At 40.2% G+C, this 12,709-nt stretch overlaps 1 protein-coding gene across 6 annotated transcripts in view; it reads right to left on the reverse strand.

Moving 5' to 3' along the window:
- PSD3 (pleckstrin and Sec7 domain containing 3) overlaps positions 1-12,709 on the reverse strand; it is a 559,602-nt gene that overhangs the window by 126,657 nt on the left and 420,236 nt on the right. The window contains exon 1 of one of the 6 annotated variants that reach the window (XM_053578228.1): positions 8,737-9,095. The exons of the other annotated variants lie outside the window; for them this stretch is intronic. Coding sequence (XP_053434203.1) covers positions 8,737-8,895 — 159 coding nt within the window. The 5' untranslated portion in view covers positions 8,896-9,095. Of the gene's footprint in view, positions 1-8,736; positions 9,096-12,709 lie in introns of those variants that run through there. 6 annotated transcript variants of the gene reach the window in all.

Consider the following 12,709-nt stretch of genomic DNA (forward strand, 5'->3'; position numbering starts at 1 on the left):
CAAATTTCATAAACAAGAAGATTTGCAAAAAAGGTATGGGGAACTCCATAGAACTACCAGTTTTTCATTTTGCTAAGTGAGAAAATAAAAAATAAAACAACAACAAAAAAACTACTAAGTACTGTCACTATCATTCCATAAAATAAGTAGTATGGACAATTTCCAAAGAAAGATGTGTTTTTTAGGAAAGAATCAGTCTTCCACTAACATTCGTTATGGATCAAAAACTCTGACAGTAAGTAACAGCAGAATATGGTCTAATCTGGTTAGTCTGATAACTGCTACTGCGCACGTGTAAGGTCTCGGAAAAGATGTAACTCTTAAACATTGGAACTTATTCCAATCTCATATATACCTATAGATGCTGTCTACTTTCCTACTTTAATGGTTCAATTAAAACATTTTCTTAAGGCAATACTTGAACATCATGTATATAATCAAAAATTAGTACATGATGAAAATAAGGTACATAATGAAAATAACAATTCTTAACTTCATCTCTGGTTCTTGCTGCCCAAAGGTAACCTCTTTCGACTCCCTTTGGTTTTTCTATTTTCGATATGAATTACTGACGTTCAACTATGGACTCTGGAAAAGGCATTTATTTAGCTTTATTTAGCTATACAAGCATTTATTGTATATATTTATTTAGCTATACAAGCATTTATTGTATATATTTATTTAGCTTTATTTAGCTATACAAGCATTTATTGTATACATGTGGACGCACACCAACCCCCTACCCAACTCTCTCTTTCTCCCCAGTCCTAATCTTTCTATTAAAAGTGTATCACAATCACCATTTGGGGCCTCCTCAATCCTCAGGGCCTATGTTACTCTGACTATATAGATACATTTCACAGCTGAATCAATGTGGGACCCTATGCTACATTTCCTTTTTTGTAAGCTTTTGTTTTCCCTGGAGTTAATCATCACTTCCTTCTGTTGTTTACTTCATTTTCTATTTATGTCTCATTCAACTCCACACTCTGGAACAGTTACTCTCTCAGTGAGGCCGTGGGGGGCCTGACTTCAGAATCCTCTAGGCTCCTGCTCCAATCAGCCTGGTTGGTTTCTATCTCCTGCACAGCTGTAGTCCCAGGGCTTCCCTTTCCCATCTTCCTGGGGACTCCCTCTCCCTCTCTGTGATCATATTTCCTGTTTCTAGATACCAATCCCTCTCTTTAACTTCATGTAAATGAGAAAAAGTTGGGGGGGGGGGATGAAAGGAAGAGACTCCCTGTTGTGAAATGTTTATACTTTTCACCTAATCCTGTTATTTTCAATGTGGGGAATTTCACTGCAGGCCTCAATTTAGTCTGATTTCATAAGTCCAAAGCCTCAGGGCTAAACTCACCAGAGAGGAGGGGAAGGGGCACGTGGCCACACAAAGCAGGGGAGGCCATGGAGAGGATCCAGTTACCCCTTTTAGAGGCTGGAAAGGGATCTTCCCATTTTGACCCCCTGCCCTCAGAGGTAGCCAATGGCCCCAATTTCTGGGCCTTTCTTCTGTTCTATGGGGTAAATCAGTTTGGTTGCTTCTTTTCTAAAACAGTTAACAAGTCTATTTGACATCATCTTTTAAACTCCATTGCCATCTTGGGGGCATCCATTCTCTTCTCAATGTCCTTGAAGATCTATGAGTTCTATTGTCAATTGAGTGGAATACAGGCAGGTGTAATTAAAGCACATTGTTACCTTAAACTCTAATTTTAAGAGTTAAGTTTTTGCCATGAATAAATAACCACTTCATCATGATCCCAGCCAGGAATCATAGCAGGGGGTTGACGAGGCAAACAAAAATCCCCTCCAAACACTGCCCAACCATTGTAAAGTATTCTGGAGAGCCTTTCTGGGTTACCTTTTTTGTTGTTCTTTCTCCTTTTTCTCTCCCCCATCTGATCTGCAGGGAAATTTTTTGTGTTTTTAAGAAAGTATACTGAGAAAGAGAAGTATCATAGATCAATAGAAACCATCTGGTACTGAATGTCCCTTGAAGTGACAGTAAAGAGTTTCTTTTCTCAAGGCATATCTACATGTAGACACACACCAACCCCAAGATGTTATCCTAGAAAATGCAGAACTGGGTCACCCTACATGTATCCCCCAGTGAGCTCCTGAGGGCTAACTTCAGGTTAGAATGATGTTACAAACTCCTTCCTTCAACAATGGCTGTTTGTAAAATGCAAGTATTTTTTCTCTCCCTTAACTGCTATCAATATCTCACAGATTCTTCTTTTCCCTTCCTCTTGATTTCGACAAGGGTATTACAGGAGCTTGCCACAGAAGGAAGACTTCTTTGCCCTCCTGCCTCAGGCTGGCTATGGAAACCAGAATCCCTCTTCTGGGCAGGTCATAAAAGCCACAACCCCTCCTCCCCAAACCCATCAATAAAACCTAACATTATTCCATATAAAAACTGGCCATAAACAAATTACATGACCTACCTTGTTTGACTGTAGGTCAGAAGGCTATCATTCCAGAAAGTGCCCTGGCCCACACCCAGAAGGGAGGAATGCTGCTCGGAGCACTCAGGAAGAATCTAGACGGGCAGGCCTCGTGGGTACCCCCACTCAGCACGGTAGCATCACATCCTATTTCTACATGGCTGTCCAGATTTTGTTGAACCTAAGTATAAAAATGGACAGTTTCCCTGGGTCCTTGAGCTTTCATTATGAAGGTTCCTATGCATATATGTTAAAATAATCTATCTGCCTCATGTCAGTGATGTTTTCAGCAAACCTGGGAATGGGGGCAAGAGCCTTGCTCCCCACAGCAGCAACAACAGCATGGACCAGAATTTTCTTTACAATGCTCAAATACTGCATGAAGTTCGGAAAGACCTCCTTTAAAAGGGCACTGGAAGGATGTGTTCAAATATAGTCTATTTGGAAGTGTAGTGGAGCAAGAATGCAGGGGGCCACTGAAGTTATTTTAGAGACAATTGAACCAAACACACCACCTATGCTTCACACAAGTGAAATAGGTAGTGTGATGGTGAAGATCTGATGGCTTCATTACAATCAGGAGCCAACAAGTCTCACCCTATCAGGAGCATAGTGCTTTCAACATTCACTCCTTACTAATCATTTGTACACCTTTCAAAAAGGCATTCATCTCTGTGAAAGTAGAAACAAGCTAAGGAAAGGGCAAAAATTAAGGGGTAACAAGAATCCCAAACAAACAAATGCAACAACAAAAACCAATGTCACTTTGTCACTTTATAACTTACAAATAAAACCAAAGGGAGTGAAAGATTTTGTTATGGGGTAAGTCTGACTCAAGTCAACCTGGAGGGGATTAATAGTTATTGATAATGACAATTTGCAGAACCACTTTCCAGAAGAAGTCAGGTCTCTCCTTCAAATCTCCTTTGGGTAAGGACCACATTAAAACATCAAAATGTGTTAATCTGGCAGAATCACACCTGGAGGAAAAGCATAACTTCTTAGAGCATAAGAAGGGCAGTGTAAAGATAGTAGCAGAGCGAATATAAAAGAAAGAGTTCTGGAGATGATTTTGTTTTTACTTTGCACTACCAGATTTACTTTGTGAAAGACACCTCCTCCCTGATCCTCTCATATGACAGGTATAACTGGAGCAGGGAGATGTTCTTGATATTCTGACCTAATAGTTTAAGTTGTTGAAAATAATTCTAATTGGGAGCCTGTTAGACTGGGGTGGTTGTGGCTCTTTAAGTTGCGACATGACCAAACCACAGCCCAATGTAAACAGTAAATTCAAACTAGTAACTGCACCAAGCTGAAACTATCAACTTCTTTTTAAAAAATGATGATTTTTCTTTCTTTCTGTATATCATTCTTTCCATGGATTAACTTCTAACCAGTCAAAATTGCTTTGTCTTGCTTTGGCAAATACTATATAGACGTTCCCTATGCCCTGCCAGTGGAGAGCTAAGTCCCCTGTGCCCTGGTGCGACTCCCCAACCCCCATTCAGGAATCTCTGAATGCTCAAAGTCTTTAAAATTTATACGTCCTTAATTAAGGTTTTCTTTTAACGAAGTCTACTGTCTCTGTGAAAGGATCCGGCTAAAGACTGAATTTATGAGTTAAAAGATGTTCTGCTTTAAATTAGGAATTAAAAAAAGAGATTTATTTGCAGGAAAAATTTCAAATTATGATTAAGGGTTTTCTCCATATTACACGAGATATGCATTTTTCACTAGGCAGATATGAATGTCCCATTTGACCAGAATCTCCTTCCCAGGCTCCAACCTTAAAGAACAAAATCAAACCAAAACAAAACAAAAACCTATGCAGGCTAGAAAGAATGACAACGATCTGTAAGTCTCCTGCTAAAACTTCAGGTTGCAAAGGGCCATTGTCATGATTTCCTCAGGTTCCTTTGCCTAACTCTGTGAGTTTGCTTGCTATTTCTTTAGCATTGTTAGAATGAAAGGTCAGCATTCATCTAACAATGCTAAAGAAACAGCAAACAAAACTTATGCAGAATGGAGAGAATGGAGTCAAGGGTGCCTTTCAACATAATTGCAACACATTTTAAAAAGCAATGAATTAGGCACTCCCGAAACAGGGTTTCACAGAGTTAGGCAAAGGAACCTGAGGAAATCGTGACAATGGCCCTTTGCAAAACCTTCATTTCCTTTAACATGTTCATGGTGAACATTTAGTACAGGAAGAGGTTTATTCAAAATACATATAAAACTCATCTTCCTTAACTCTAGCTCTGAGTCTAGATTCCTTTACAGAGGAAATAACCCCACCAACCTCCACAAGGTTTCTAGAATTAACATTGCTCAGAACAAAAATGTCATTTTTATCAACTCCTGCATTTCACGGACAAGTGTGAGAGAGGCAAAGTGACTTATCTAGGTGTACATTACATCAATAATTAGTGAGTAGAAGCAGGACAGACCACCAGGAGGCAGCCTCCCGGCTGAGAAGGCAAATGGTTAATATTTTCTTAGGTGCCACCAAAAATACCAGCAATTTTACCAGAAGTTTCCGAAATTTTACTGTCACAGATATTGATTCTTTGCTATATTACTGAATTAAAGCTTTAAAGAATTCATTGGAATCCATGGGATCATTAATGAATTCTTGATTGAATCTCAAGTCACATGCTACTCATAAAACGCCTCAAGGATCCACCCACAACATAAAGAAACCAAAGCATCAGGCTGAGGTTTCCCCCTCATCTAAATGTATACTTTGGCAAGAGATGGGGAAAGAAACAAATGATATCATCAACGTGAACTTTTACAGATTTCTGTTCTAAACCTTACTCAAGTTAAAAACAGGACCAGAATAATTTATATCTGAGCTATAACTAGATTCAGAGGAGGAATGTGGAAATATTTGGCAGAACAGAGGTTTAAATCATGCTCATACCGCATGCCCCAAATTCTGGAGTGCAGGGGGTACTCCATGTCTGGAGGGATTCCAGACCCCTGTAGACGCAGAGGGACAACTGTATTCCACTCTTAAATGGGTTCCAAAATGTTACTTCTGTCAAAGGCAGGGTGAACAGCTGGGCCTGACAGCAGGAAGGCTTGCACTGCCCCCTCCTGGCCAGGAGCCTTGCTGGTAACTTCCAACACCAGACACCAATCTGATAAACAGCTCAACTCAAAGTCAGACATACATTTTAATAATGAATGCTGGTAGCCATGAAACGCATAAATATTCTTCCAAAATGTTAACACTACATCCTGTCCATTTTATCTGCTTTGTACTTTGATATGAAATTGATATCGAGAAAAGGACAAAACCACATCTCTAGAGGAAAGAAAAGAATTTAAAAACACATTAAAGGAAAAAAAAAAAAAGGCCAACAGAGAATCGAGTTGTACAGAAAATAACATACAGAATCTGTGCCTTAATAGGTTAAATAATATTCTCCAGATTGTCAATATAAGCCACAAAGGATTGGAAAATTCAATTTTCTTAATTTAAAATGATTAGATCAAGGAAAGCTTTTAAAAGATTTCTCTAAAATCAAAGGCAAATTGCACAATCCCTTCAGAAGTCCTTTAACACTTCAAATGAAAAAAAAAAGAATAAATCAGATTTAAAAAATGAGGACTACAGATAAATTGATAGTTAAATAACCCATTATGTAATTAATGGCCAACAAAACAATTAGAAGCATCAAAGATTAAAGTTTTCAAAGAATACAAAATCTGTTATAATTCTAACTCCCTGCCAAAGAGAAATGATGATTATGCTCGTTCTAGAAAGAACCAGAGTTCTAGAAAGATAAAATTAAATTCCAGGGGCATACTGTGAGTTAATGGTACTTTGTCTTATTTTATGGGTGACGGGAGGTTGAGTCGAGAAAGTAGAGATAGTTGGGAGGGGGATAAAATTTCTTCTTATCAGATTAGACATCGTGTATTTTGGATAAAGTGCCAGATAATCAAAAAATGCCGTTTATATGAATTAGCAAGAAGAAACATTGATTTAGGTGCTAAAAAATGACTACTAGATAAAAGTAAGATATCTACTTATGAGGACTTATAAGGACTACTACATATAAGGGGCTAAGAATTCTGACTGTTAAAACTTGGAAGTAAAAGGCCTAACTGTGGATAAGAGTGTCTATTGACATGTATTGATGCAGTCATAATTAAGTCCACTAATTTAGGGTACAAGCCTATTCAGCTTATTTCATTTAGGAACAAAAATGGCTAGTGAATGATTAAGTTTATTCAAGCAAATGTCCTATTCTAATGGTTTTCTATTAGCTACTTCTGATGTTCAATTTTATGGAACTAGATAATTCGGTAAAACCCTTGATGAGAGGCTGGGAGCTTGGATAAATTCTTGGATGTACACCCCAGAACGTAAGAGACTATGCATGGCTCAAAAAAAAGACTAATAAGTTTTAAAAAACAGGCTGTCATCTCCCAAGTGCCAGGTAAAGGCCTACTGAGTATAATTCCACCAGAGAGCGTTTATATTGTTAACTCCTTGAAATGTTTGCAATATTCCCCAAAGCAAAATGCTTGGCCTTCTCTTGCATAGATGTGTATCAAGCAAGAGCATCTGTACGGTGTGACAAAGATAGGAGAGCAGAGAATCTTGTCACATGGCATCTATGGGAGATCCAGCTTTAGACCACACAATCATGATTCTGGGTGAACCCGCAAATATTACAATGCTTAAGTTATCATCAGGGTGGGTGGCAGGATGACAGCGAAGTTAATGCTGACGTCCTCTTGATTTCTTGTAGGCTCTGACTGCACACTGTGGGTATACTCTGCATTGAAACACATAAAATAAAATCTAGAGATGTCTCTCTGTGCTTGTTATAGAAGCCTTTTTAGAGCCACATTGAGAACCACATACATTTTATTTAACAATATAATAACCCATTTGAGTCTGTCTCAGCAGGAGATTGTAGTCATCACGCCGAAGGAGGTCCCAGCACAGTTTCAGTAGAAAGCCACACATGCCCATCCAGGTCACAGTAAAGAACTTGGAAGACACATGTTTCTCCCTAAAGCTGAAAAGCTACTTAAAAAAAAAAATCTCAGGAGAAAAAAGCCACATCTGAAGACTTATTGGAGCCAGACAATTTGCCAATGATTGATGGGGTTAGACTCCACTGTGTCATAATCTAAGGGGGGTGGAAAGGGAAGCCAAGATATTCGTAAAGTCACACTAAGGTATTCTGCCACCTGTCCCCAGCCATATTTTGAGGGGAACTTGTTATTACCAAAGTCTTTCAATAATGTAATATCACAGACGGGGATGGGGAGGGCGCAGGAGAGGAGGGCAGAGGGGGACAGGTGGGAGGGAGGAAGCCTGATGTCACTGTCAGTGGGTCTGGCTGGAACCCCGAGAAGACTGAAATGACAGTGGGAGCCACCTCCTGAATTTCCTGCCCATTATCAAGCCTCTGAATCTCCATTATAATCATCTCCATCTCCAGCCTGAGAGTCCTGTGATCCTATGATTCTATTATTCCATTTTTAAACCTGTGGAGTGGGAGTGTTTCTGAGTACCCTGCTCACACAGATGGTGGTGGGAAGAATCTCAAGAATATGTTGCATGTAGTAAATGCCCACTTCACTACGTAATCACTCCCTTCGCATTTCCCACAAACAAAGATTATATTATCTTAAAGACAGCCGCAAAAACACAAGTGGTTTAATGGCAGCATAGCATCAGCACATATGTGTGGAAAGAACATGAAAGAAGACATTTCTCCTAACTACACATACCTGGGGCTAACGACTCTAAACACAACATGAACGCAGTCTAATAGGACCAGGTCACTACTGTACATTAGCTCCACATATGGGGGGACAGAGGGAGACCAGGAGAGGGAAGGCAAAGGGAACTAACTGAAAGATAAAATCAAACACAATCTCTCTATATTCCTGATCTTCTAAAAATACACTGCACTGAAAAATCATTTGTCAAGGCAACCTTTCTGAGACTGCAAACAAGATCTGTGTGCCAACCACCAGTTTCCCACAATCATCTCATTCTGAGCATTGCTTCGATCTTTCTCTTCCACAGACCGGCTCTTTACAAAACTGACCCATGCCACAGCCAATCTTTGTATCTGGAGTTCAGGAACCAGCCTTTCCACCTGCTCTCACCTGATACTTAGAGCCATTTTACGCTCCTTGTTACTTTCACAGACTGTCACTGCACATTAGACCCTGCCAAAGACTGCCTCCGATTCTCTTATCCTATCACACAATTGTCAATACGGTTTTAGCATGGTATTTATTTCTTTACCTTAGTCTCCTTAGTAGAAAACTCTGAGGAGTTGGAAATTTTCATAGATTTTGACCTGTGGGACTGCCGCCGGATAGAATCCTCCCGGGAGTATTTCACGGAACCTGAGGTCCTCACTCGTACCTTGCTGGCACTCTGAACACTATTCACGCCAATCATTCTGAAGGTCAACTAGGGAAGGGGTTTGGAGAAATCAAAAGGCACTTTCCAACCGTTACAAGGCTCTAATGCTGGAGGAACTCTGTCGGGTTGTGGCCACAGCAGCTCCCGAGCGCCGTGATCCGCGTTAGCTTAAGAAGCACCAGGCTGCTTCTCCCAGCATCTTCGACTACCCTGTTTGCAGCGAGCCTGATTGTTCCAGGCACAGCTCACGTCACTGGCTGCAAAGAGGAAAAAAATGCAATCCACCCCTGCTACTCGTCTCTCTTTTACACACACACACACACACACACACACACACACACCATATTCACACACCGGAACAAATGGCAATTGGCCAGGCAAGCGATTCATTAACATTCCAAATAGCAACACTATTTCTCTCGTGATATTGTGTGGTAAGCTCATTAATGTCAACAACAAAATAGAGCACAAATCAAAGTCTCAAGTAATCTGCAAGGCACTGTGTGGGGTGGGAAGGGAGCTCAATTTCCAAAAGGAGGAAAAAAAAATACGAATGAGCATCAAAGGGCTCAAACAATTACAGGCTAGTGAAAAGGACGGTAGACACAAAAGCATCTCAATGATCAAGAATTTTTTTTCTCTTTTCTGGTTCTGGCCAAGTGGTTTAAGAGCAATTCAAATGGCATTGCTGTTCCAAAGAATTAAATGTTTCTTATGACCTTAGACTACTATAGTCATGTAGTAAACAGGAATTATGTCAGCTTGTATGGCAAATCCAGATGAAAGATGCTATTCTACCTCGCTATCATACTGAAAAAGTAATTGAGGAGTTAGCACATGTGAACTTTAAGTATGGCTCAGAGCAGGACCAATAAAGCCATTTAGATCAATCAGGAGCAAGCAGTTTCCCCAAAAGCTATAAATGTTCTGCCAATATACACGAGAGCCTGTAACCTTCTGAGTAAGAATGACAAATTGGAGACTATTAGAAAACAAGATCATTTTGGTTCCTGACACATGAAGTTGGTTTTGAGCAAGACACTTGAATTCTGCAGAGCCTCATTTGTCTGGCATGAGGGGTGGAGTGGGGCAGAGGGCCAGACACATTAGCATGCTTTTTCTTTTTCCAGATAAAGGAGATTTTAATGTCAATAATAAAACTTGAAAACCAGCTTATAAAAACCAATCTGGTTGAGGCTATCCTGTGAGGAAAAATAAAAAGCCAATCTGGGGGGAAAAGTGCTATTTCAATTCATCCCACCCCTCAAATCTAAACTTTTCCTTAGTGACTCAAGAGAGCAAATTGTGTATAGTAGTACACAGCAACGTACTGATGTTCTTCAGCGTTATTTAAGGTAATTTTTTCAAGGTTATTTTTTAGTTAAGGTAATTGCTTCTCTCCACTACCAATAGGCCTAGAGCCAGGGGTCCTCAAACTACAGCCCGCAGGCCACATGAGGTGGTGTGATTGTATTTGTTCCCGTTTTGTTTTTTTACTTCAAAATAAGGTATGTGCAGTGTGCACAGGAATTTGTTCATAGTTTTTTTTTTTTTTTTTAAACTATAGTCCAGCCCTTCAACGGTCTGAAGGACAGTGAACTGGCCCCCTGTTTAAAAAGTTTGAGGACCCCTTGTAGGCAAAGGAGATGTGTAAGCTTTGGTTTCTTTTTCCCTCATGACAATGAAGCTTTGGTTTCTTTTTCCCCTTCACCTCCTTTAGATCTCCTCATGTTCCATCTCTCCTATTTTTAAAGTACTTTTTAAAATGACAGACATGAATTCAGGTAAAATTTTGCCTAAAATAACAACAGATATCTGGAAGATATTGGGGCTCTCCCATCTCTCCTTTGAGGTACACTTTCCTCTCTTCCCCCATGACCGAAGCGACTATTCTTTTAGAATAGTATTAAAAACATTCTTTGTGACTTTGTACTTGACAAAGCATGTTCCAAGGACATACAAAGTGATGTGTGCAGCAGCAAAGTTCGTCATTTAAAATACACATAATTCTAACTTCAGCATATGTTGATTCAATAGGAAAACGTTTCCATTTAATAAAAGTAAGCCTGGGGTAGAATCCATAAAGGAACCAACAGCAGAGCCAAGATACAAATTCAAAAAGTACTGTGTAAAAAACACTGGAGCTTGCCTCCGTGTGCTGACAAGTCCAGAGCACTGGTTTCAAAGAAACACATCCTTTGGATATTTGCCAGTCACCAGAGTGAGGAGTTAGGAATGTCTCCTGAGCTTAATTTTCTTCTTCTTTTTCTTTTTTTCCACCAACACAATGGGATTAAAAAAATACATAGAGTGAAAAACACACGCTAGCACGTACATAAATGGAATTGGATATATAATTTCTGGGAGGTTTAGCAGAAATATGCTGTCTTTACCCCAAGACTGCCCAACTTGCTTCATTCACGTCCCTTCATCACTAACAACCCCTTTCCTCTGTTTAACACTTAGTATTTTGCAGAAGTAACACGCTATCTCAGTTTGATTCTCAACTTGACAATCCTGCGAGGTGAGCTGAGGTGATGTTATAATCCCCACTTTACAGACAAGGAAAGTCGGTTCAGGATGCTATGACGGAGCCAGCAGCATTCAATTTCTTACCCTGATCCCTTAACTGAGCTGTACAACAAGCCGCATTGTCCCCACACACCACGGCTGTTTGCACTGCCCTTTCCTTTTTAAACCTGTAATGAGCGTTTCTGCAAGTCTGGGAGAGAGAAGTCTTCCTGTGCTCCAGCCTTATCTTCTCTGTTCTGGAATACAAATTTCTATCTGGATATAATGAAAAGAACCCCTGTGATGCTTCTAACAGCCTAAGGATTCACAGCAGATGATGCCTTCCATGTACCTGAGTATGTCCTCAAGAGAGACCCGAAATAGCCAGAAGGACCTCTAGCACTCTAGACCCCTGGGTGCTCTGGCCTCATCTTACTGACCTAAACTTAATCCCTACCGCAGCCCTGTCCAGGTTAATGCACCAGACTTTAGCTTCCACTCAACCCATGCATGAAACACCAGCTGGTCTCCTCTCTGACCCCCCCACTGCTGTCCTCCTGCCTGGAATTCAGCTGTCACCACCCTGATCCCTTATACAGCTGACTTCTCATCATCCAGCCCTCAGCCCAAATGCTACTTTTCCAAAGGGCACTTCTCTGGCCATCTTTCCTTAAACAGCCCTGTCCTCTACCACAGTCACTTTCCATCATAATCTCTCTACTTCCCTTGTCTTCAGGGTCCTCATCACAGTGTCTGAAACCATCTGTATCTCAGAGCCCACAAAAGCACCTGCTAGAAAGCAGGAGCTCAGTGCATACTTGTTAAATAAACTACTTAAACATACGGTAAGTTTCCTTTCTCTATCAGCTTTCACATCATTAAACTTTTCTTAAGAAAATTTAGCACATTTTTCTGAAAAATAATATATAGTACATATATAATGAGTTTCCCCCTATACAAAAACAATCACGCAGTAAAAGTTTTCTTTCCATACCAGTTGTCCAGTCCCTCTGCCCCAGAACAAGAATGACTACCCGGATCTTTCCAGAAGTGCTCCACCCATAAGCACTGTGTGTATGTGGTGGGGGGCAAGCATGTGTGCATCTCAATTTTGTTCTTCTGGACTATAAGTGGAAGCATGATATACAGTCTTGCTGTTTCTTGCTTTTTTTTACCCGGTAGGGTCAAGATCACGCTACATCATCACACACGGAGCCACCTCAGTCTTATCAGTGGCAACACAGGATTCCAGTATATGGATGTATTGCATTTTATCAGTTTATTACTAGACTTTTCAACAGCATTTTGTTACAATAAATAATGATGTAATGAATATGCC

This window comes from Nycticebus coucang, chromosome 24 (assembly GCF_027406575.1).
Source record: "Nycticebus coucang isolate mNycCou1 chromosome 24, mNycCou1.pri, whole genome shotgun sequence".
NCBI classification, from domain to species: Eukaryota; Metazoa; Chordata; class Mammalia; order Primates; family Lorisidae; genus Nycticebus; species Nycticebus coucang.